The 26,763-nt window shown below is 42.3% G+C and overlaps 2 protein-coding genes across 3 annotated transcripts in view; both read right to left on the bottom strand.

Moving 5' to 3' along the window:
* gab1 (GRB2-associated binding protein 1) overlaps positions 1-14,321 on the bottom strand; it is a 47,046-nt gene extending 32,725 nt beyond the window's left edge. For both annotated transcript variants that reach the window (XM_079159618.1, XM_079159619.1), the window contains exons 1-2: positions 13,896-14,321; positions 13,642-13,772 (exon numbers count right to left, since the gene is read on the bottom strand). In XM_079159618.1, coding sequence (XP_079015744.1) covers positions 13,642-13,713 — 72 coding nt within the window. In that variant the 5' untranslated portion in view covers positions 13,714-13,772; positions 13,896-14,321. The remainder of the gene's footprint in view (positions 1-13,641; positions 13,773-13,895) is intronic.
* Positions 14,322-17,178: 2,857 nt separating this feature from the next.
* Positions 17,179-26,467, bottom strand: usp38 (ubiquitin specific peptidase 38). The gene is made up of 11 exons (XM_079158773.1): positions 26,333-26,467; positions 23,599-24,289; positions 22,350-22,485; positions 22,120-22,249; positions 21,839-21,940; positions 21,274-21,432; positions 20,942-21,135; positions 20,731-20,824; positions 20,512-20,618; positions 18,820-20,167; positions 17,179-18,207 (listed from the first exon to the last, which is right to left on the bottom strand). The coding sequence occupies exons 2-11, from the start codon at positions 24,278-24,280 to the stop codon at positions 18,043-18,045; spliced, it is 3,117 nt and encodes a 1,038-aa protein (XP_079014899.1). The 5' UTR covers positions 24,281-24,289; positions 26,333-26,467; the 3' UTR covers positions 17,179-18,042.
* Positions 26,468-26,763: the final 296 nt, after the last annotated feature.

The raw sequence follows: 26,763 nt of genomic DNA, 5'->3' as shown, positions 1-26,763 counted from the left end.
ATGATCTAATTAGCCCCTCTCCGGCTACAGTCTATCCACTAGGAAATGGACTGAGATGCCATAGGAGAGATAAGGAAATGGACTCTGATACGCACTTCTGTGTTGCATTCAAAGAAGTGGCCCCTGGTTACTCAGCAAAACAGGAGATGAAACAGTACACTTTAGGTTATTCCATCCAATGAAAATTGGAAATGATCTAATTAACAGGGAAATGAGTGAATTTCATTAATTCAGGTGCTGCTTTAAATGATATTTGACTATTTTGTTTTAAATGTATGATCAGAAACACAACACGCTTCTTCTTAGTACTTTCCTTTGACCGAGTTTGGTGTCCTGTTCTACGAGCTGAGCTGCTGAGCATGCCGAGGCTTGTTGAGTCAAAGAAGACACACCTCCGTTTTCCGGCAGTCCCCAGAAACCGGTACACACCTCCACTCTCTGTTGTCGCATTCAGATGATACCGCTTCACTTTCAGCTGAAAGTGAATGTGCGTGGTGAGAGCACATACCTCAGAGGCTGTGCGCTGCATGTGTGTTCATGTGATTCCCGCACAGTGATTCACATTCAGGGAAGAATGTGTGGAATCCCTCGTGCACATTCACTTTAAGCCAGCAAGGGTAACGATGCAAAATATTTTTCCAACTAAGTCATTACGCAAACGGACCAAAAACGATGTCAGCATTTTAAAAACATTTTCCCTCTTCTTTTTTTTTAGCTGTGGGTTGGCTTCTGTGGGTGTGTGCCTGCATGTTTGGAGGTTTGTTCTAACAGCTTGCACTCACCATCTCTCATTGTATCAAAAGGTTTCATTTTCTAACCTTTTCAGTGTCTGAACTATTGTGTTACTCAACCAATTCAGCAATGTTTAATGAACACATTTATACATTTGTGCATTTTACGTTTGATGGATAATGCATGCTATGTTGCCAACAGAGAGGCCGGTTTTGGAACCACTGTTGACACAATATCCATAAACCATAAACTGCTTTTAAGGATGTATCTACTTTAAATGAAACAACCTACAAGACCAAACACAAATCCCAAACTAACGAGCCTTCACCACAGCATTCCTCAAAAAGCTCAAGAGCACACAAAAAACGAGCCACCAAAGACGGAGTGATATGTGAACCTAAAGCTGCAATATTCAACTTCAAATGTTCAATGATGCAAGGAAAGACTACATAATCGATAATCTGCTGAACAAACTATTAAAAAAAAGGTCCATTACGTTACAGTCCATTTTCAAAACTCATACATGTTAATCCTATGGTCTAAGAGAGTTCAAATATATTAGTAAACTTGAACAATTGTCTACCAAATCCAAAAACTAGAATGCTAAAACTCATGTGATGTCATCACAAATAAAGTCTGGAGCTGCTCCATAGATAATGAACGGGAGACTGACAGATATGTTGTTCCTTTATACCCAAATGAACATTTCATTGTCGTGTTCTCAGTTCTGAAACAGAAAATGTACCGGTATACTTTACTACATATATAGTATACATATACTCACAACATTCATCTGGGTGCTCTTAGTACCAATTCATTGTCTATGGAGCAGTTCCACACTTTATACTTGATGACATAACAAATTTGAGCTTTAACACTCTAGTTTTTGACTTTTGAGATATACTTCTCTGGTTTCTGGCTTTGAGAGATAGTAGCTCATATTCACAAACACTGATTGAACTTTCTCGGGCCAATTAAATAACATATTCGACTTCTAAGGTGGTGTTCCCCTTTAAAGTGCAGCTCTCGAAGACTTTCATTTAAACAAATGTCTGTTAAGTCACTATCTATTGGTGAAATATATTTGAAGGAAACTTTTCTCCATTTAACACACACACACACCAAAAATGGACCTGTGCACCCAATCCTGAAAAGTAATGTGATAGAAATGTTTGATGCAGCCCAGGACTCTGAGCTCAAAAGGAGTGTCACTTTAAGTGTTTGTATGACCTCCTTCACACTAAAAGATATGTTTCCAAATGGTCCAGTATATTCCCACCAAGTTACATGACGTATTCTAAAGCTTTTAATCCGATTATTGGGGGAATAAAAGACGGTATAAACCCTGCTAGTGATAAGGATTGCAATTATACAGCAATACAATACAAATCAGATTCTAATAAGTCTTCATGACGAGCATACAAATGCAGTCCGCACACAAGAAAGATCACCCAAAGCACAAATCGTGGCGAGGCAACATTTGCTCCATATCCCTTAAGTATCTTTCTCACTTTCTTGTAATTCATAGTTATTGCTCCTCCGGCATGGTGAGAATGCACTCACACTGGCTTGTGGTGGCAAGGGTAAAATCCAGGTCACCAATCAATACCTATTACCCTGCAGAGTCGGAAACAGCATTAAGCTAAAGACGTGGAGACATGGAGGGTGAGCATTCATTATGCACATTGTGCTTAAACCACCAGGCACAGCTTTTGTTCATTTTGTAAAAACACAGATAAAAGTCAAAACATAAACAAAAGCATTTCTCTTTCAACTCTGTAAAGACAGTTTTCTTGCCTACTTCACGGAAGGATCAGATGACAGTCTCGTCACACCGATGCATGAAAATGACAAAATAACTGATCCTTTTGATTTCTTGGTCAAATGACACCAGCTGCTCGTGACTGTGTGTACATTTAACTCCTCTAACAAAGAAATGCCCAGACAGAAACTCAAGTGTTACTCCCTGACTAATGCGTTAACGCCAACATTGCCTCGACTCCTTTATAGAAGAAGAAGCTTTGCTGAAAATGTCCCAGACTGGATGCAGCGCCCGATTCAATCTGCATACTCAGAGGACAGCCCGCTCTCAGCCATGAGAACCAAAGCTGGACGAGAGATAAAGACTCTAAAGCCTCATCCGACTCTCCCCAAAACACAACTTTATCACATTCCCACAGAATCTCCTTGTCGTTTTTTCAGTTTTAATATTGTTTCTTTTTTCCCCCCAGATAAGCAGGAGGTCAAAATGTTGCAGGCGTTGCTCCTCCACAACCTTGACACTTTCATCCATTGCGTTCTTTCTTGCGGTTACCTGCGCTCTCTCTCTCTCTCTCTCGCGCTCTCTCTCTCTCTCTCTGCCCTATCGGCTTCTCCTGCCCTCGCCAATCTGAGCTCTTGCTCTTGAGTCACATGCTCTTGTCAAAGCAGCATCATTAGAATTCAACACATTCCTTTGGAATGGCAGACTTGGTTCACATGATCACGCTGTTCCTTGACCGCTGACGAGAGGGGGCTCAAACAATTCTCCTTTCAGCCCCTGTATACGCGGGCAAACAGTGCAGTCCAGACAAATGTGTACACAATAGTTCAGAAGTAAGCAGTCACAGTAGAACGTAGACTGTGGCACATAATCAGATGCAAAAACAAAAAAAAAGGTTCTGATTTAAGATGTGGTCTGGGACTTAAAATATTTAATACACAAGCAAGAGCAACAACACCACTACTGAGCAGCTAGTGCAACTTGTGTTATTCAGCAAGTTTTAGGCTAAATGTAACACATGCTGCAAAAGCTATAATTCCTGAAGTTGTCCCTTGAATCTTTGCTACACTAAATGTGTCTGTTACACTGAACACTGACCACCTGTGACTAATCCTGCTGATCATAAAAGGGTTATGCTGGAAGTTCCCTTTACAACTTCATTCAGTGTTGGGCAGGACTTCACAACACAGAAGGATTTCATTTGCAGACTGTCATGTTTTCTACAATTGTGAATTTAGAAATTCATATTTCCTCGTATTTACCAATACGACCTGTATTCCTACCTCAAAAAAAACAATTGGTATATTATAATATTGCCAAATTGTGATTCAAAGTCAAGTCAAAACAAATTACCAACCTTGAGTTCTGCTTGGATTCCAAACAGCTCGTAGTTGATTATCCGAATGCCATATGGGCACGAGCTGAGACAAAGATGGTCGAGGTATTCCACAGGTTTTTTAGACACACCAGCAAGAAGTGTAAAGAGAAGAGCAGAGTGCCAGGGAAAGTTCAGACAACAGCCAGGAAAGGACGTGGACAAGTGGAGGAGGTCCTCCACACTCTGAGCTTCCAATCGGACTAGAAACGAATACTCTCTGAGAGCGGGGGTCTGCTGCATCTGTGTCTCTCTCATAGTCTGTGTGTGTGTGTGTACATGTTTAACCACGTCCTCTGGCTTGAGGCCAGGCCGAAGATATCGGACAGCACCATAGTAACTGTAATGTAATCAGGGATGGTGGCCAGAACAGGACCGATGGTGAGCAGCAGAGAGCCCTCCGTCTTTCTCGGAATATTTATTTATTCTGAGGACGCTGAAGCTGATTTGTAAAAATGTTATTAGATGATTGAATTCCAAATAAAAATGATAATTAATTACAATTAGACAAGTACAGCTTTTTTTCTTGTTTTATTGAAGGCCTGTCTGAGTCACAGTAACTTGGGAAATTACACAGGTCAGTAGCAATATTTCACATCTAGTCTCCAGGCAGACACCCCCCCCCCCCCCCGCACTAACTCAGCCGGTTCCTCATGCCGGGACAAACATGCGCACGTATTGGTGCACCGCACCGCACGGAGCCAAAGGACGAGGGGCAAAAACTACCATGACAGCAGTGGGCTATATTAAGGGGCTGCAGACACAGCGGCTGGGGTCAGATCACACAGCACCACATGACTAGAGTGCCAGCTGCGTGTGTGTGTGTGTGTGTGTGTGTGTGTGTGTGTGTGTGTGTGTGTGTGTGTGTGTGTGTGTGTGTGTGTGTGTGTGTGTGTGTGTGTGTGTGTGTGTGTGTGTGGGAAATGACAGGTGAGCCTTTGGAGTTAAATGTGAACAGATAGTGTCGCACATATTTCTACCTTCAAAGGCTTCCCTCAAACGTGATCGCTCTGATCGTCCAACATTCTGGAGAACTGCACTTCTCCAAAGAAAACAACAGCAGTTCCCTAAGACAGACTCGTAAAAATTATATCATCTGTACAACCTTTTGGGAAGCATTTGATGCCCTGCCTCTTCAATTAGTCGTATTGACACAGTGGAACTTTTCTCTTTTGACAAACAAAATGAATCCCAGCTAACAAGTAGATTACCCCACAAACAGGACGTTTCTTTAAAGAAACTAGGTCACAAGACATCTGAGAGAAATGTCTTCTCTTTGTCAGACTAACTTCGGATCATAAACATCACATTCCTCAATCATTTTCCAAGTGTACACTGATTACATCATTCAAAATGTAACTTGTGATGTCAAGTGTCACTGCTGTTCAATTCAATAAAGCTTTACCGATGCATGTCATTTTAGAGCTGAAGCCAGTACTCAACTATTGTAATTCCTTGTTTTCTTACTTGTGATAGTACACTTAATATATCTTAAATTTAAATAAAATATAATAATGTACAATATCTTTTTACAATCTTCTAACAGAGATCAGACAATTCATGGATAAATAAAGAATAAAAGCTTAATTAGTAGCTCGGATTTAATGAGGCAACAGTAGCAAATAATTGCCCTTTTTTTTTTCACCTCAAAGCCAAACTTCACCTCAAAGTGTTCTTCCGAGATAAGATGATTAAATGCGGATCTTACGGGACAAAGATGCAATTCCATATTAGGATGCAATATATCTAATGTCTCTTTAAAACTAGTTGAGGGAGAGCACAAACAGGTCAACCTCCAAACGAGGCAATTAGAGCTAATTGTTAAGTCATTCGTGACCATGTATGCACCCTCGAGACTCCGCTGAGGAGGTGATAGTGGTCTCTGAGTTTAGAGGGCCTCCTGTTGGTGAGAAGCAGGCTTTCAGAGATGACACAACTGGCCACCGAGCTCAGTGCTCATGACTTCTTTGCTGAAGCCCATCGAGCACCACATGCAGCCCTCAGCTCCTGCGCAACAGGTGCACACTTCTGTGGTGATTGCAGCCACAGCGACGATAAAGCTTAATGTTAAAATGTTACACTTAAAGAGTGTATGCGTCACAAATGGGCTTTTAAAGTATACAATTCTCCAGTGAGTCACCGATCATAAAGTGAGTCATCGTTTAGTGTCTGTAAGGGTATGTAACACCGAGAGAAACGGTACTTAGTATGTAGCCTGGAGGCCGGCAAACATCAGGTTCACCATCACTCTCCCTTTCATCCTCATTCATTCAGAGAACAGTTAGCTGCTGCAGCAAAAAGCGGGGAGAGAAAGATAAAGATGAGGTGAAGAAGAAACAACAGTAGAGGATACAAGCACAGAAAAGAACAATACAAAGGAAGGAAGGATAAAAGGAGAGAAGGCAGGAGTACAGGACCCCCTCCTCCTCCTCTCTTCACCCGCCATCTGGTAGCCATCAGCGCCTTACACAGGAAGGGGCGGCCATGCCTTGCTGGGGCGCCAGGGAGCGGCTCCTCTTCCCTCCCGTTGCTGCAGAATCAACAATCGGCCAGTGCATTGCATTGCATTGCAGTGCAGTCAAACCCATGCTCGCCCGAGTTGAACGACCAGCAGCCCGGGACCAGGCGCTCACAGCCCAGCGAGACCGGCAGAGAGGAGCAACAGAGCAGCCTCACATTCCTGCCGTCTGCGGCTGCCAAGAAGCTCTGGGAACGGAAAGAAAGAGGGAGAGAACAGAGCGCGGCTGCACCGAGAAGGCACTGCGGTCGTCCTCATCCCGCTTGCTTTCTCCTCACCGTCCACAACAGTGACGGCGAGGTCATCGACTGCCATTGTGCTACACGTCACAGCCTGCATGTCCCTGCATACATATCTATAGGCATGCAACAGTAGTCCTGAAGAAGTTTCCCCCTGCTTTCCAAGAATTCGGGGAATGCACATTATCATAATTCTGTTTGTCCTTTTTCTCAAATCGACACGCATGCACACACACACACACACACACACACAAATCTGATGGGAACAGAGATCCCTGCAGCCTCTCTGTCTGGTTAGTGTAGACCATCTTTGGCCATCTGTGTTCTCCTACCAGCCCTGTTTTATGTCCAGAACAGACTACAACTCTACTCTGGAAATAGAAAGCAGCCTTATGACACACTATTTTTAACTGCCTGGTGTCATTAGCTGTAACAGTTGAAACATGAGACAATGTAAAGCAAGTATGTGAGACATTTGATTAAAGAAAATACACTCTTTAAATTGAATCTGTTTCACATCAATGTGTATGAAAACCGTCCTGATCAATCACAAATTGAAAACCCCCCCCAAAAAAAACACATGATCATGTGTACAATTAACCTCGCCAAATAGTTGATAGCTTTCCGTCATTTGCATTTAATAATAGCCGCGCTTCAAACTGTTCGACTTGGCACGGCGACAAGCGGCACAAAGGGATCATTTTACAACTCAGCAGAATCATATTCCAACAGAAACAAGTCGGTTCCCAAGATTCAAACAGGAAAAACAGAGTCTGCATGAGAACCAGTTCTCTGCAGCCACACCACGAGCTGCCGGCGCACAGCAGAGTAAACAGCTGCACCCGGCAAAGAGAGACGCATCTGTTTACAAAATGCTCCATATCGGCTCTGGCCTACCGAGTCCATCCAACAATCTCAGAGCGCCACTAAGGAGACAACCTAAGTGTAAAGAAGGATACGATAACAACAACAACGTAATTCAAACGTCGTTTATGGAATTGTGCATAATCTGCTCATAGCACCTGAAACCCTTTGTTATGATGTACCAGTACAGATGCAAATGTGTTTCAACCAATAACATACTTATGATACGATAGAAGTATCCAAGTATCTAGTTTACATGACAAACAAGTGACGATCTGCTGTGAAAGGAACCGTACACGTGAGTGAAAGTGACCAAACTACCTGCATTGTTCTGATGCAGATGCTAATTACAACTGGTGATCATGTGGCAAAGGAGACAACAGGGAGACAAAACACCACAGGATTGATGCATAAAACAATAAAAGCTGTGCGTGCGCCTAATTCTGTTTCATACAGCTCGATCATTTGTGCGCGTGCATGAGCCCTATTTCCACTCCCACGGGCGGCCAGTAATTGACGTAGAAACGCCCTGAGTCACTTGTGTGTCACGGGGGAAAGAGTGGCACCAAAGTAAATATGAAGAATGATAAGAACGCACCACTCTTAAAGTTATCTAAAATGAAGCTTGTAAATGTTGCAGATTTCTGTGACGCAATCAGGGAAATTGGCAAAGAAACGAACACGTTTTACTACAAGACTACGTCTCTCACCTTGGTGTCTCTTTATCGCCGAGCTCCTCTTATCATTTCACGCCTGGTCTGAAGTATGCGAGGAGCGCACATTCTCACCACAGACGATTCTTTTATAAATAACTGCGTTTGTGGGAATTAGCGAACGCATGGTATTTGCGCATATGCATCCTTTTATACATAGATTTGTGGGACTCGGAAACAACGCTGCAAGGACCACAGAGAGACAATGAGCTATCCAAAATACACACATATGGTCGCTCATTCTTTACTTGATTGGAGTGACGTGTGTGATTCATGTTTTCAAGACTCTCACAACTGCTGTCACATAAAGATGGATGACACACACATATAATAATGAAAACTGTGTAAAATAAAAGACACAATCGAACATAATCTCACTAATGTGAAGCTGCAAAACACTGGTGACATGTTGATCATGCGCCAACTGTCAGAGGGCTTTGCTCTCACTGGCTGTGTTGTTTTTGTGGCCGCGTTGCTCTTTGTGATGCAACAACATGATTTCAGGCTCACCGCCCTCTATAAATATCCAGAAGAAGACGGAGACATAATCATTTTCACTTCTATTGTGTTTGGAAACAAAGACCTAAACACCAGTTTGGTTCATAAAAGCTTTTCAACTGAAAAGAAAACGTACCCGGTGGGTTCAATCAAAGCTCGGCCGGATTACAATGAGACTCGAAACGGCTTTCACCTCGTTTGTGAGTCCTTACAGCGTAACTTTTAAGCTATTCGGCTACGTTGCAACTGATACGCCTACGTCGAACACAATGGTGATAGTCTGTGTCTGGGACAAAAGTGGGGCCGGTAAGGATAACTATTGTAGTAGCACAGATATGAATATTTAATGGATATTTGTTTGTAATGGACATTAAATAATTAATGGCACATGCAATCCATTTTCAAGCTGTGGCAGATCACACAACAGCAGTGCAGAGCCGAGTCGCTGTGGCAGCCAGGACACAGTCCAGTCATTTTTCAGTGTTTAGCCTGAGAGGCTAATGCTGCACAAGTAGCCCTCTGTTGCATCCTGTTCCACTTGCTTGTTTTGTTTGTTTCTTCAAGCATGTGGGGAGGGGGGGGGGGGGTAAGAGAAAGTGAGTGTTTGTTCTCGGTTCCACTTGCTAAGCAGATTTAATGAATCCTCTACTTAATCAAAGAGCTATGCCTCCGTTTTAATTTGCCTGCCCCGTCACATTAGTTGCATAAACATTTCTCTTCACTTTGCAAGTGACAATTGCGTCCAATCAGACAGACGGATGTGAAGGCTCATGGCCACAAGTATTGTATGCTGTGAATGCATTTTCCCCTCAGCCGACCGAGAGGGTTCATCCTCAATCTCCCTTTACAGCCATCAGATGAGGACCTCCAGGGTTCAATATTTTCCTTCTTCCGGTCTACGCAGCAGCCGTGTACCGCAGCGCTGAGGCCCTATTAAGGGCTGGACGAATACAACATAATCCTTATCTGCTTCTAGTGGGTGCATGCCAATGGACTGCAGGGATTAGAGTGGTCCATCCATATAGCCATGTGCAACGGGAGGAAAGAACCGAGGAGCTGCCCAGCAAAATTAGGGATAGGAAATATAATTTGACATCTTCATCGCAGTTGTGATGAACTGAAAATATATATACAGGGTTCCCACATTTTACAGGACTTTTCCAGGACATTTTCAGTGATGATCTAGCTGGTATGACAGACAGGTATCGTGGCATACACTAATATGTTCCCCTCTGTGGCAGTCTGATTCAAAAGACATGTGGGAACCCTGATATATATACAGTATATATATATACAGTATATATATATATATATATGAATGGATAGATGGACGGATAGACAGATATATTTGTCTTTATATAATCTTACCATGTGGCGATGGACTGTCACACTTAACAGAGTGATGCTGACAACAACCTTGGAACGTCCTCTCTGACACCAGCCTCTAAGCTGCTCTTTTGACGGGTTGTTTTTGACAAATGGACACGGGCAAAAAAATAATTCACAGATCGAAAGGTACGAGAAATGAAAGAGGAACCGGAGAACCAGATGGAAAATGCAGTGTCAATGAAATGGAGAACCGCAACGGACAGTTATGACAAACTCTGGCTGGGAAAAGTCCTACAAAAGCTATTTTTTGGTTAGATACCATCATGCCATGCTGTCCCCGAATGAGACATTAATGGACAGGAAGTGTCGACTCTTTCCCAGACAACTTGGACCGAAACAACAAATTAATCAATTTCCAAGGCTGTGTCGTACATGCTGCATACATGACTTAGTTGTTTCAGAGACGGAAGAAAAACATGCGATTTCAATCCTCTTCAATAAAACCTCACCCGATTGGTCAACATCAGGTTAAAGTGACGTTTAAGAGGTTTTAAATATTGCCTCCTCTCACCTACTAGATCGGTTACAAATAGAGAGGCAGCATTTTCTAGCTTGTGTTGAGCCCCAGATGGTTGAGGCTGCTCAGACACAGGCAGGCCTGCTGAACTGCTTTCACCTTTGAGCTCCACCAATCAGCAGCAGAGCCTCGGGGGCAAACTTTGCCCTGAGTGGTAAATCAGGTAAGCAGGGGCCCCCCAGCTTCTAGTCTACTGCTGCTCAGTCTGGAGACTTATGAAAGAGAGCTGAAAGGGGTTCATCAGGTTGAAAACAGTTGACCGACTGCAATCCGATTACCAGGAAAGGATTATTCAGCTTGTCAATCAAATTCTTCATCAATTAATTCATCGGCATCTCTGTGAGAAACAAGTGCATAAAACGTTGACTGCACAATTAGAGGCATTTGGTTGGCAATGTAGATTCTGCAGTAACTGATCATCATTTCAAACCGGTCTGATATGTGTAGGAAGTGTAATGAGCACTGAATATGTGTTGGGTGACAAATCAAGTAGAGCAAACATCTGGAATGGAGATCAACGACTTACATTCAAATACCGAAAACAGTTCCTAGATTCCGCCCTACAGGTAGAGCCCACTGATCCTTTCCAGCCTGAAATCACAGCGCTTCACTGCCGGCTGCATGACTTCTAGTTTAGAAAAGAATAAACTTCTCCGTGTATTTTGGGCATCGACTCAAAACAGCTGGTGGCTACATAGGTAACGTTTGAGCCCTTTGTCATACGCCAAAAAAAGAATCGTCAGCACTTCTGTGGATTACACAGCCTCATGTGACAAACCAGTACGACCGTTCACAGGATGGGGAACCTGGTCCCAACACCCATGGTTTGGTTAATCAGTATTTTTAGATTTAATTCTATTCTAGGCCGCTCGTCGGATTGCCAAAATAAGGACTTTTGAAATTTGAATATTCGTTTGTGAATTCACTTCTGCTTTACAAGGTACTAAAGGCAACAAATAATGTACATGTTCACCATGTGTGAAATATTATACTACTAAATACAATGATACAACGGCCAGTATTCATTTCCCTTACACAACCCATAACATAACTCTAAAAAGAAATGGTTCCCTTGAATTGTTTTTTTTTTTAAACAATTGTGACCAATAGATTTACTGGGAGGACATATCTGCAATGAGATAATATGGGCCGATATATGGACCGGTGCAGCCAACTCTTTCTTAATATGTGTGTCACTACCGGTTATGATAAACCTAATAACAAACGGGAAGGAGCTGAGGTATCTAAAACCCCCAACAAGTAGAAAGTGGTGTCCCGTGTTTTAACGTATTTGTCATTATAGATATCGCACGGTTTTCAGAGATTTTCTCAAGTGATGCAGAAGTTCTCATCCTGAACAGCAATGTCACCGCTGACACAAAACAAATGGAAGAAAGAAATAAAGAAAGAATCAGCTGTGTGGGATAACCACCGATAAAAGGCATACACTAAAACTAGAAGGATGCACACAATTAGTACGTGAACCAGGATTTGGACTTCCTCCTCATCTAATCAGACTTTAAGCTGTTATAAATGCGAGAAAACCCTGAGAAAATCCTGCCTTACGGGCTAGATTTCAGCTTTACTACTTTCAGAAAAAAACGACTGCATTTGGACCTGTGGTTTCTGCAGAAACATCCCTCCGCTCAAGTTGCGGGCCTTGTAATTGAAATATCAATAACAGAGATATCCACTGATCTACAGGGAGAGCATGTAGACTCGACAGCTAACGTGTGGTACTGAAGCTATAACATTTCCCCCCCCCCCCAAAGTGCACAACAAGAGAGCAGAAAGAATCCCACTCTAAACAGCGGTAACCCACTGCCAGCGTGGAAAATTAATGTCAGAGAAAGAGACGCGTTTTGTCCCCAGTAATTATGTATTACTTACTATTACTACTCATTCAGTGTCACTGCAAGCTGTTAACACTGAATGTGTGTGAAAGTGTATGAAGGGTCAGTCAGTTCTGGGACAGTAAACATACATAATGATTATATAAGCGCTGACAAACAACTTCACTATGCATGTGACAACTTTTCACAAACACTGTTTGAAAGAAAGAGCTCATTGGAAGTATCCGCAGTTGTTTTGTAAATCATTTACTCCTTGGTGTGACCGTGTACCACAGACTTACGGCCCGCGGGCATTAGGGTGCCGGGTGGCCCGCCAAACACTTTCTAATCCAACAAGGAAACTGATCTGATTCACAATGCAATCTTCTGAGTGCAGACAATGCATCAAAATAAACTAATAGAACTTGTTTATACTTAAGACATGCCAGGGGGAGGATCTGGTCCGGGCTGTGTCTTGAGTGATTGCATGATGGAAGAAGTTCCATCTGCGCTTGACGTGACATAAAGTCTTTCGAATGTAACCAAAGCATTTACGACTAAATTGCAGTCGCAGCTGTTAAAATGCAGTAAAATATCTAATGTATCCTTCATATAGGCCGAGTGTCAATCCTTGAGTTAATTGAGTCAGTTAAATTGAAAAGAAAAGAAAAGAAAGATTGGTTGGTTCTGGACCTCTGATGAATACTGTTTGTTTACTAACCTGGCCATTAGTCAGTATCCCTGGTCTCCCACCTCTGACACAGGAAGTACTGACTGTGTGGGCACAAGCACTGCTTCACCAAGTTAATCTGTGAATAGTGTTATTGGGCCAAGAAAAATCTAATCCTCAGAGGTAATGCTGTGAGATTGGAGCGCTGTGTGGTAGCATGAACTAGCTAATAAAGAGAAAAGGCCTCGGGTTTGACCCTAAACAACAACAATAGCGATAGTACGTTGTAATGGTAAAGCCGCACTGATTGTCAAGGGAAAAACATGGAAAACTGTGTTTGGAGAAGTCACGACCCCCTTTCAGGTTCAGAAAATACCCAAACTTTTTTTGTTAAAATGCACACAAGACGAGGCCTACACACGTCCGTCACAGCCGTGCACGCGAAAAGCGTCCAGGGGAAGAGCTGGCACGTTTCGTGTGATAAAAGGTTATTCTGCCACAATGTAACAAATAGGATATAAAGCGCACTTACGTAACGTCTCAACTTTTTTTCAGGAGGAGACTTTCTCAGCCACCCCGAACACACCACATCTCCCCCACTCATATCGGCTCCCTTCAGATTGCCGTTTGGCTTCGTTTGTTCCTGGGAGTGTCTTCTTGTACCTGGAAGAAGAAGAAGAAAAAACACGTTGGCACAAAGCTCAAACGGTGAAAATTAATATATAAAAAGTTCCGAGTGAAGTATTTTTGTGGGGGGTTTTTTTTTGGGGGGGGGGCGATAAATACCGTCACTCCTTCGAAAGTCGACTCGCCGACCAGGCAGTTCTCTGAAATGCACAGACCAGATTTTCCACGAGTTGGGAGTCAAAAACACGGGTATATCCAGGGCTCGGGTTTAATATAAACCTCCGCGGCACCGCCTTTTGAACAAATATCAACGGTGACTTGTGTATTTTGTTCAAACTGGAACGCTGTGAGGGCAGAGAGAGAAAAAAAAGAAGGCACGAGCAACTGGAAGTCGCTAAGTTTGTTGTTGTTATATGTAACGTCTCATGCTAATTCCCGTCAAAGTGGAGCGATTCCCAGTTGGCGAGATCAGATGTGAATGTCCCACAGTGTACCGGTGCATAGTGGTCGTTTCTGCGCAAATGAAAACAATCTTCACCGTAAACACTGTGGTTCCGCCGAGCTTCCTCACCAGTTTACTCCCATGGTTCCTTAATTGTGATTGACAGTGTAGCTCCGTCTTTCCCTAAACTCACCCTCCTCTGAAACATGGCAGTGTCAAGCTCACGGGCCTAACGGCAACAGAGCGGGTGTTCATGGATTCCTTCAAAATAAATGTTTTGTCTTGTCCAGAACGTTAGTTTGAAGGGCTCCATCGTACCGATGTTAACTTACTAAACTGAGATTTTACATGTACATTTTCCATGTTGTCTTTGTTAATTGATATTTGGCTGTCACAGTTATATATGCTCATTTGTCTAAACTTTCAGCGTCGTGGCTAGTTATTATATTTGGTAAAAGCAGCAGTTTAAATGAGACCAAATTAATTTTCACGCGTGGATCATGATCTTCATTCAAGGTAATGTCCATATTTAGAAAGCAAAACCACGCAAATCACATTCCTTCAACGTCGTCCCTCAACGTTGGGAGATTTGTTTTGAAAGTTACTACCGGATGTCACATTTTTGTAGCTCTGCTCGCTTAATTACTGTAGAGGACGAAATGGGGAGGCGGTGGCGTGCAATGAAAACTATAAACCTTCAAACATGGGACATGTAGTTCAACAATCGTTTGTGTTCCGTCCCAAAACACAACAAATGACTGTAGGGCGGTTTGAAAGATGCAACATGGTGTAACAGAGCCACGTGCACCTCTGGGTGATTACAAAAAGTGGACTCAGACAATTGCAGAGAAGACAAAGAAAGGACCCACCTGCAGTCTGAACCGAAATGTCCCAAGGAATCATTGCACGTCTAAACTACATTATCCATAATGCGTGAAAAACTCCTCATCATGTAATGTTAGTAGGATAGAAGGAAGGAAGACAGTGCACTCAAGGTGTCATATTATGGCATTTATCTTCTGTGGTATGAAGTCTCATTGTTGTACATAGAGTACAACAGTTTACATATCAGATATTTAGTCTTTTTTTACTTATTAACAATGCCTTGAAGCTACAACTTATATCAGAGATATCTTTTGTCAGCATGTGATTAGTTTTTGAACTGAATTCTAAGATAGATAGATCAGTTGTTTTATAAACTACTGTCAAACACCACAATGGTAGATAAAGGTATTGTAAAGTGTAATATTGATCTGGTTTACCATATCTGATCAACATACCGGACACAGCACTCACAACTCGTCTACTTCACAACAGCAAAGCCGTGGTCCCTGTAGACTCACAATGGTATCCGAGGAATCGTATTGGAATGCCATTGTAATGGTGAACACTTCCCCCCAAAGGATGTTTCTTCTTAGTCTATGATTAATGACTTTGCCATTGCACATTACCTCTTTCAACAGCTGTGGTATTGATGCAGAAATAGGGAGCAATTACAGGATGTTGACACAATACACCAATTCCTGAATTATTTTTCATGACAGCCCACCATATATTTAGCACTATACAGTCGTTGGTACAACATTAATTAGCGTGTGTGCAACATTCTGTCTAGAAGGCTGTGCATTTGTGTCTGTGAAGCTGTCTTTAATATTGCGTCTTGTTGCTTTACAGGTGCATAAATCTTCAGTGTTTTTGTGTGCAGTGCAAAACTGATTTGTAATGACACCAGATAAACAGACCGGGCTTGCTGTCAGTACATGCCAAATGAATACGCGTACTGTATGCAATGTATGACACTACAAAACCTATAACAAATTTAAAAATGATAAAATCCTAATATGACATTAAATTGAACAGAAGATAGATCATCGCATGAATGGTTTTCAGCAAATGTGAGGTGAAACGTGTAATGCTTTGGTTGATTAATAGTTGAGAATCAGTGATTTCTTTCTCCACATGCCCGTAGAGACTTTGTGCTACTATACAGTTGTTTCCCATATCAATTAGTAGTAAATGGCACCTATGTAAATCCTTTGCTGTTGCTTCATTACAATTGTCGTTTGTTATAAGCTCATGGGAACAGTGTGATTGATTACCCAGTTCCTTTTTCAGACACTGCTTTGTATACTCACTTCCGTTTATGCAAAAAGATTTTGCAGTCGAAGCAAAAAGATGATACATGTGATTGTTTTGATGAATTATGCAACAATGTACACTCCTGGTTTTTTAAATCAACAAAGTAGCTTGCACCATAAAAAGCTGCATGCTTTGGAGTGGGATTATTGAGGTTAGTAGTGTCAATAACATACTGAATTTAACATTTAACCTTTTCTATTTTGAAGCATCGATTTAATAAAAATGTATTATTTGAAAATCCATCTTGTCACACTTGGATCTAGAAGAAAGGCATTAGGCATTAGTGTTGAAAAGTCTGTACATACTTTAAGAAAGAATATAAATGATGTACAGTGGGTGATCATCCCATAAAAAACAAGATGTAGTACTAGAGATGGCTCCTTGTGGTTAATATATTATATGCAGTGGAAATTGTGGTCATGCAGACATTGAGATATGCTTGAGCATAACACTCATCATTTTGGTGTTTTTCTTCACATTTCCAGATAAATTAGTCATGTCAGCTCAATTGAGTATTTAATAATTGCCTTTCATCTTCATAATTAATTTTTAACATGTCTATTGTCATGTTAGCCATTACATTTATAGTTAAATCCCCAACATCTTTAAATAACTTTACCTTAAATAACCCGCCTGGTTAAGTAAGACAATACAACTTTAACGGGTTTGTTTTTACTGTAGGGACAGGTGAAGCCAATATGAATATTAACACAGTACAGCTGAGGTGTACGTCAGTATTCTGACAAATTCCTCTTAAAAAATCTGCATTAAATATATCAAAAAGGCACATAAAATCAGCATGAACACCAAAGTCTCCCTGAATGATCAACTCAAGAGGAACACATTAAAATATGCCGTCAAACAGTTAACTGTTGTCAAATATGTTCAAAACACCACCCATTAGTCAGCATTAAATATTCATGTTGAAAACGCCTTTATCGGGCAGATTACCCAAATGTAGTATTCAATTGTCCACACACAGTTTTGTATTCCATGACTATGATATTTTTCAGTCATATGTACATTTATTGCATGGGATATGAAACCTGTAAAACACAGCAAAGCACACATCAAAAAAGATCCAACTATCATGAAAATCAGAAAACAGCTCGTGAAGAAAAGCTGCATGCAAATCAGAAAAATACACAAAGTTTGTGAGCTGTATGATCAGAACTATGACAAATCAAAAAAAAGTCTGTTTATCTTACAGTTTTCTTCTGTACTGTGCACTGCACATGCATGTATTTGCATACATTTGTGTGTGTGCGCGTGTGTGTGAGGTAATATAAACACCGCAACAAGCCAGATAACATGAGCATGTTCTAGACTCAACCAGTATCACATATTCATCAATGTATGCTATCGATTATTATTACCGTCATTGTTTAATATAAGGGAGAGAACACATTTGCACCAATAAAGTATCATCTATCTCATGTTTTGAAATTTGGAAGTTTAATGAAAGATTACAATGTTGAGATCACAAAAAAAAACCAATCTAAATAAATAAAATACAATCAAATAATAAGAGTGAAACAGTGGTGTAGAAAATATTTTAGTAAGAACAAAAACAACTGTACTATCAGAATCAGCACAGACGCTGTGTGTGTGTGTGTGTGTTAGATTTCAGTGCTCTTTTCAGGGGGTTATATGCACATCTATGGTATGATCAGTTCTCGACTCTTTCAGTGCCAGTTCGTCTGGTTTCCTGCAGCAGATTTTCCTTCAGAAGACCAGTCGACTAATGGTATTGAAGCCCCCTCCCCCTCCTCCTCCACCAGATGGGCCGCAGCTCCCTGGTGGGTTATTGTCATCTGAACCGTTGGGCCTGAATGAGCAGGAGGATGACGGCGCCTGGAGAGCCTGGGTCCGAGCACTGAGCTCCTGCTCCTATTGACAGAGGAAAAAGAAAAGTGGTCAAATACATATGTATAATACGTATGCCAAAGAGCTAATTTGGCACCGCTGTAGTTCAATTTGACAGCACTGTCACTTAACATTATTACAGCACCCTCTAGAGGTGATTTACTTTACTCACTTATACGAGTGCACTAGAAAGTCAACTCTACACAACACAGTTCAATGACTCGTGAAATTGCACCTCATGTCTTGTAACGGGACAGTTCAGAATGGGCTTCAAGTTCAGTCCAAAAACAATCCGATACTCTCTTAGTCTTCTGTAAAAGTAGGGTCTGTTTTCACTCAGCCTCTCTCTCCACCTGAGAGAGTCTTGTACAGCCCTCGACTTTCATAACAACGTCACGCTTCGAGGGGTTAGTGGTAATGATGTTACGCGTCAAACGCAGGCGAAGCATGATAAATATGCACAGTGGTTTCACCCAAAATATCCAATGAACCTCTTAGCAGCAGATTAAATACTTGCTCTAATGCTAATCACGTCACACTTGGCTAGCATTAATTGGTATAATTCATAGGGAGCGACACAATGCCTGTATGTGGGAGAAGTATGGTTTGTTTTTTTGTTGGTTCACCCCCACATACCTGTAAATACAGCTTGTTGTCCTTGATTATAGCGTCCAGTAGTTCTTTCTGCAGGGGAGGCTCAACGCTCAATCTCATTCCATTTGCCATCAGTCCCCCATTTATGTTCTGCCCCGGTAGCTCCTGCTTCCTGTACATGAGCACATACGCCGTGTCCTTGGGGAAGCGATTTGTAATGTTCTGCACCGACTGGAACGACGTGAATGTCACTCTGCTGTCGTTGAACAGCAGCCAATCCCTTGCCTCCTGGCCACTATTAGGCAGCGCGGCTCCTTGTTCAGGTGGAATTGAGAGAGCGGAGCAAGTGGAGAGGCTACACTCAGGGTCGTCATTCCCCAAATCCTCCTTGAGGGCAAAGTGGCTGGCTGGATGCTGTGCTCCATCTGCTCCATTAATGTTGTGACCGTAAGAGTAGTAGTGGCCACTCTCAGACGATATCCCAGAATGCATCACCACCGAGCTGAGGACATAGGGCACCGACTGGAGTGACATCTCGCCACCTCTATTTATTATCTGCTCTGCTCCAGCTATTCTCTCCGTCTCCTCTTCCTCCTCGTCCCTTTGAGACGGTTTGAGCTTCTTTGCCAGATTCTCACTGCTCTCGGGCGAATCCACTTGCAGAGGAGAAGAGGTACAAGAGGAACATTGTGTAGGCATTAAAGGGGCGTGTACAGGAAGTCTCATGAGTGGCGGGATGGTGACGTTGTCCAATATCTTCCTCCGGACGTGGCATTTGGCATCATACGAGAATCGCAGCAGGGTGAGGATCAAGTATTCAGGTGCTGACACCACTTTCATGGTCCTCTCTGCCCGCTGGAGGGAGCTACACTTCTCACAGAAATAGGCATTCTCTTCGTCCAGGATCTCTGGAGCCAAGAAATAGTTCACCAAGTCAGGCACGGACAGGGGAGGCTCATTAGTCACGGGCACAAAATGGACATTGCTAGCTGGTGCTTTGGCCGAGCCCGGCTCAGGAACTTCACTGCCGCCATTGACGGATCCCTGACAGAGAACCTTGGGTTCCTCAGAGGGCCCCTCGGGCTGAGGGCCGCCCTGAGAGGCAGAAGGACAGAAGGCCAAAGAGAGGTCTGTGAAAGGCTCTTCTTTCTCGGAGATGCCGTTGCACTGCATGCAGCGAATACCTGTGATCAGCTTCCCCCCAAACGCCCGTTCTATCAAAGTCCTCCCGTCATCCTCGGGTTTGATTTCCGCTGGAGCCAAAGATGACTCGTCGCCGTTCTCTGGAGAAGTCGGACCCGCTGGGTCTTTGCTGCTCGTGTCAACGGGGGGGGCAACCTTTGGCTTGACCGATTCCAGGACTTGAAGTGTTTTCTCCTCTTCGTGCAACCTTGGGATCAGGAGACAAGGGGGCGCTCAACATTAGAGGAGGAAATACAACTGCAATATTAATTTTAATGTGTGCCACTGCTCATGTCCATTAGTTCTAAAGAAAACCATCAGAAAACCACAGTCATGCTCACTCAACACTCTAAACCCTTTATGCGTTCTTAATAGCAAAAGCTTTTTTCCAGTTTGCATTTAGTGACTCAAAAATATTGCACTAACGTTGCACAGTTTTGCCTCGTGTCATTCATCAAGGGGAACGATAAAGGAAAAAGACATTTTGTACACACACTAACTTGACATAATCCAAACTATGATTCACCTAATGTGCTTGGAGAGCGACCGTACCTGTCCAGAAGAAACCGGAGGTACTCGGAACAGTCCTGCTGAGAGCCAGCATTGAACCAGGGAGGCCGAGATACTTCCAAGAAGTTTTTGGGAGCGTATGCTGCCCTCTGCAGGAAACAGACAGGCACCACAGAGTTCGTTGTGTCATCAACCGTTGTTGTCATTAATAATAAAAACTCTCTCTCTCTATATATATATATTACACAGGACAACACTAACCTGAGTGTGTGCAAGGAAAGCAAAGAGCAGCTGGAGCTTTTTCATTAGCGTGTTGGAACCATTTAGATGTAATGATAAAACATGCCGCCTGAAACTGTGAAAAAAAACAAAAAGGTTAACTACACTCAGACTGTCCGTAATGTATGTTTCAATATACAAATATAAAAATGCAACAAGTGTGCGTGTGTTTCTTTGCACAGACACAACTCACTCTGTGGCCATGAAGAGGGTCTGGATGATGCTGTTCAGGAAGCAGGTGTTCCCTAGGTTGACCAGGCCAGTCTTGCCGGTCTCAGACTTTCCAAGTTGCCTCAGAGGACCTGAGGCGAATGAGTTGGATTGGGACGTCCAGGCACTTTGATTCAACACCAGCTTGATCTTCTCCTCTCCGGGTTTTGGGAGATCCTGAGAAGAGACATTTAAAATATTAGATTGAGAGCACACTTAAGAAGTTGACAATTAAACTCTTAAAAGCTTTTGATTATTCATTATTTATGCAATGTAACAAATCACCTTCTAAGTTAACTGGTTAGCAGTTTTTACCTTGATGGCCTCTAGTATGTGGTCATAGAGGTCAGGGAAGCCAGAGTACTGGTACATCATGCAGTGTATGAGCTCGGTGAACTGCAGCAAGAACGCTTTGCTGGTGGTGAGACCATCTGTCCTCAGAGACTGGACCAGATGCACCACATGTGGAACAACCTGGGACAAAGGATAAAGATAAGACACAAAACGTTGAGGACACCGCGGTGCTGGAAAGTGCCGCTAATATTAATCACAGAAACATGCAGCACGGTCAGCCAGAGGGTAGTTGCCCATCGGGAACCCCACAGAGGGTTCAGCCTCATTTGCTGAGTATTTTGGAGAATATATAAGTTTTTAGATACTAATGAAATTGTCCAGCTCAAGGGCCATTGCCTGACGTTTAAGTGCTTCACACATCATTAGGGGGGGGGGGGGGGGGAGAGCGCTGCAGAGTCTGGGGTTCTGGGAAAAGAAGTCTATGCGGCTTTGAAGTCATTTAAGCCAGAAGAGAAGAAAATGAGAAAACCAATCGAGTGGCCGTATGAGAGGGAAATGGGCTGTGATGAGGCAGGGGATCCCGTACCAAATGGAAGGCTTCAGGAGAGTGCTGGAAACTCAGCAGCATGTGGGAGAGCACAGCCAGCGCTCCCTGCCGCACAATGGGGTACCACAGACGACTGAATACCTATGGGTTCAAAAAAAAAATGATGTCATTAATACATTTATACAGCCCTGGGAAATATATCTTATTATAATTATTACTGCAGTTTAACATCTGCGTAGCTTTTTTTTTTTTTTGCAATTTATGACTGGCTTCTTCCAGACGTCCATAACAAATCAAAATGACGAGTTCCCACTACAAACCAGCTCGATTTTAAGCAGAGTGACGTCTATGAGGATAGTGAACTTCTGAACTGCAGCCAGTCCCTTCAGTAGAGCGATGACCCAGGTATCAACATGTTGGGCCAGAGGCCAAGAAAGCCAGTCAATCATCCTGTAGATAGAGAGAAGCACACGGAGTGAGAACAATGTGCGCAAACACGCGGTTAAGTTATGGCGACGTCGATCTCGGATGATTAAATGCGAGAGGTAACCTGCAGAGTGCTTTCGTCATGCTTGCGTCTTTGACATTGTGGTCCGTGGTGAGACTCTTGATGAGCACGGTGATCATCTGGACGGGGATGTGCTGCACCAGGCTGGCCAGAGCAATGGAAGGGTCAAAGGAGGGGTCTGCAGGAGATCAATCACAGTAGAGGTGGTACATCACTACACAGCATCTGTTATTTTTGCAACACCACCACAAACGAAGGCCTTATATTTAAGCTCTTCCTGTTGTTTTGTCCATCTCCTGTGACTTGGGATGAAATCAAGTTTTTAGCCCCCCCCAGAACTCCAAGTTTTTTAATATTGGGTACTTTGTACATAATTCAGCTGCACAGAGCACACTTAAACTAAAGTAGGCCTGAATAAAATATCTAAATTGCTCTGCAGGTGAATAGCTCTGCATTAACAAAATATATCTTGCATCACAGCTTTCCTTTGATGGTTTCCTGTAGTATTTGGATATAGTTCCACAGTGTTTGTGTAACATCTGGGAAGAGGAGTGTGGATCTGTTGATTTGTTAGTGGGACAGGATTTTGACACCAGCATTTTGGAAGCACAGCTCGCCTGAAAAATGGAACTGAAAACGAGGCGGTGGCTTTTTAACCCAAAGCGGCTCTGCTTGCATCGCTCACTGAAGCAGGCCGCCTGCTGTTTGTTATCTTGTGCTGCTCACTATATTAGTATTCTGAACTCCACCACAACTTCACAGCTACTGCTTCAATATTTGACCGTGACGAAAATGCCCACCTTGTGGATTTGAAGGTGTATTTTTTTTTTTGCTCCAGGGATTGCTGCAAGCAAGTGTAAAGTGAGGCCATTACCTCGAAAATGAAAATAATCAGCGCGGCAATAATACTGAGTGGCTGAACATCAGCCAACCTATTCAAATGAGAGAACTAAAGGATCAAAGTCAGCTTTTGGCAGGGCCCTGAAAAAAAAACTAAATCAAACAAGGTAACTGTTCCTTCCTAGGTGTTCCATCATGTGCTAACAACCCTGGTATTACTGCCAAGATTTATGGAGGGAGAGTCATAAGTCGTGGTCCCATGCTGCCAAATGCAAAGACAGACATTTATAAATCTATGAATAAATCCATAAGCCTCTTTAGAACATCTGTACCTAATTCCAGGTGTCCCTAAACTTACCCAAGAGAAAAGTAATGGCTGTTTTTGCTCTATGTATTATAGACATTTTGGAAGGAAGAAAGAAAAAGGAAGGAAGGACAGAAGGAGTCTTACCTGTGGAAGAGATAATAGCAAAGACTTCCTGCAGTGAGGGAAGCAGCGTGGCTGGATCAGCCTTCCAGATGTTTTGCAGCAGGGTGCTAACCTTCGTCACCTGGCCTACATACTCTCTCAGCTCCCGTTCTTGGCTGGCGAAGCAGTGGAAGTAACTGATGGTCCTCACCAGCTGCTGGCAGAACAAAACGCCCGACTTATCCCTCGGGATGCACTGCACGAAGTCGGACAGCAAAGTGCTCAGGTGGGCGCAAAGAGCTGGCTGGGGACGCTCACACACCATCCTCAAAACCTCCACCTGAACCACGGTGAAGATGTCAAGCACAGAGGGGCAGCTGATGAGCAGCCGCAGGCAGCAGTGAATGTAGTCTATTATGGCTGGGTCTTTGCGGTCCAGCTGGACATAGCCCTGCTGGAGGAGACCGAGGACAAAGTCTTTACTGAAGAAACGCTCAAACTCTGGGCGGTGGTAGCGCGCGTAGGCTTCCAAAACCTGGAAGCCGATCTGCCTCTGAAAGGCATCTTCACCGAGCAAGATGAGGCGGGTGGTGAGGGTAAACAACGCCTGACACTGCTCCTCCGTCACCTCTTTCTCTGCCGCTTCCACTACCTTCTTCACAATGGCCCTCTTCACCGGAACGGAGTGATCGGAGCTCACGAGGCCCTCCAAAATCTTGTCCATGATGACGGTCTGCAGAAGGCAAATGAGGAAATAATTAGCTGACACTTGAAAAGATCACATTAATTATATTAATTAATATCACAGTTTGCACTGTCATTCTAATGACTTCACATTCCCCCATAGGTCCTTTTTCACAGAGGATATTTTAACACGTCACACGGCTGAATTCCATTTAGCTGCTTCAGTTTCAGAGTCCTGGTATTGTAGATGCAGGCTCACTGTCACGGCTTACAGGGGTATTAGATTGGTATTATTATGTAAGTGCATAGGGTCCTTTCTACCAGTCTGGAGTCCACACATTGTCCGCATTCATTGAGTGCACAGACTGTGAGCATTGAAAAGGTAGACAATGTGTAGTCAGCGTTAATGTGCTGCAACTGAAATGTAGAGCCAGTAGACTTTACTGGGATGTGACTATTGAGGCGAAAAATGTTGTTTTATATCATGTGACACGATTTTAAAGTATCACACAATGTAATTACAGGTGTTTGCGCACAGCTATGCTGCAACTAATTTGGACTACTACATTTAAGCAAATAATAAGAAACTAAAAGATTATTTTCATTTTGTTTTCAAATCAATTTTACACACACAAAAAAATAGAAGGAAATGGTCAACATAGTATTCCAAGTAATAGTGTGTAGTGTTTTTTATTTATCCATCACACACACAATACAATAAATATAGCCAATATACAATATGACTGACATATATATATATATATGCCTATTTTACATTCTTATCAATTAAGCTACCCTCAAGAATATAAAATATAAAAAAATTGAAATAAATATATTTTATTCACACTTGTAACCCTCAAAAATAGCGTGATAAACAATCGTTTTGAAAAACAAAAATGAGTTACACATTCTTACATTATGTTAATTTAACCCCAACAATAGAAAAACAACTCCTTTTAATCCCTATTTAGCTTTGTGTACAGTAAAATTATAAACATCTCTCAAATCATATTTACACTTATCGTATTGAATAAAACATTTGTACACAGTCTGGCAGTGACTTTCTTTTAGCTCTGAACATTGTTTGCTTTGTTTTATAATATACCAAATCATTACATTTTATAACATGAGATTTTACAAACAATGGATTTGTGTGATCATAGTAACTAGCCCTATTCATAATACGTATAGCTTGTTTTTGTAACGAGAGGGTTGACCCCCATACCTCCACACACTAATGTGAAAGATTAACGTAATAACGTTAGTTTCCTCTAACTAACAGTCCACAACCTAAATAGAATGACTCTACAATCATAGAAAATCCTTACAACTGAGAAGCCAGAGACAGAAAATGTTCAACAGGTTTGCTTGAAAAATTACTTTGACAATTAACTGATTTTAGAAATTGTTCATTTTGTCTTGTCATCACACATTTTTTTCAAATGAAAAAAAGCTAAATAGGTTGTTAATTACAGAGTCATCATATTTTATATATATATATAAATAAATAACCTACAAACAGGATAAGTTGTATAACAATTGCCTTACTTGAAAAACTTATATATTTCCAAAATATGCTAAAGTGAACAGATCTAAGGGGGGGGGGGGGGGGGGGTTGACGGATCGGTAGGTTAGCGTACAATATGTTGTTTTTGTATTTTTCCTTTCTTTTTTATGTCCTCAGTCCACAATCCATTAGCTATACGCCGTACCACATAAACCATTAACGTTAGACAACACGTATCAAACATAAAATTGCTTCACATCGGATGTTTCCCCAGTTATCTCGCCGCTATTTGTGCTTCTGTGTGGATACAGGCGGCTAGCTTGCTAACGCTAGCTGTAACGTTAACAGTTATTTCTTTGCACCCGGCAGTTAAAACATGGCTTTAATAATTACAAGTAAAAAGCTGGAGCCCGTTCCACTCCTCCAAAGCAACAATTGTTGTTAAAATCCTTCGACAACAACAAAAAAACGAACAAAGCAACCAAACAGGCCTACACGTTTGCTGGGTAACGTTAGGTTCCTCTGACTTAGCATAAATACGGTCGTGTATTTGCGCAATACAGAAGCTTTACGAGCTGTGCTTACCCAAATAAAGCATGTCAACAATGTCCAAACCGAATATCTTCAGTTGTCGGTAGATGTTAACCGTCTTTAGACAGAAAAAACTATTTTATTTTGGTTCATTTGATCGCTCAAAATCAGCTGATTACCCTTCCGACGACGTCATTCCTATGGACAGAGAAGTTGGTAGGACCCTTGTGTGAAGTGATTTTCGTCTTAACACTGCCTGTGCCGCAGTTTGTAAATTTTAGTGATAAAATAAAATCATTAGTGGTTCTCCGTAAACAATGTTTTTGAACATGTTGAATCACAGAATATATTTTTTTGTCGAATTGTCTTTTAGATATGAGGGTATTTCTGAGCCGTTTCTGTACAGTTGACATGCTGCCTTCAAATACCCCTCGTTAACCTCCATCTTTGCACTGTTTACTTAGTTAATTTAATATTATTCTATT

The sequence above is a fragment of the Pholis gunnellus genome, assembly GCF_910591455.1.
Source record: "Pholis gunnellus genome assembly, chromosome: 5".
Taxonomy (NCBI): domain Eukaryota; kingdom Metazoa; phylum Chordata; class Actinopteri; order Perciformes; family Pholidae; genus Pholis; species Pholis gunnellus.
Note: the sequence above shows the minus strand (reverse complement) of the source record. Positions and strands in the feature narration are given on the sequence as shown.

Excerpts from the sequence above, each read along its gene's own strand:
- usp38 (XM_079158773.1), bottom strand. The coding sequence starts at position 24,280 with ATGGACAAGATTTTGGAGGGCCTCGTGAGCTCCGATCACTCCGTTCCG. Across the intron at positions 22,486-23,598 it reads TGCTATTATCTCTTCCACAG|ACCCCTCCTTTGACCCTTCC; the intron begins GTAAGACTCCTT and ends GATCTCCTGCAG. Across the intron at positions 20,168-20,511 it reads CTCCGGTTTCTTCTGGACAG|GTTGCACGAAGAGGAGAAAA; the intron begins GTACGGTCGCTC and ends CCTGATCCCAAG.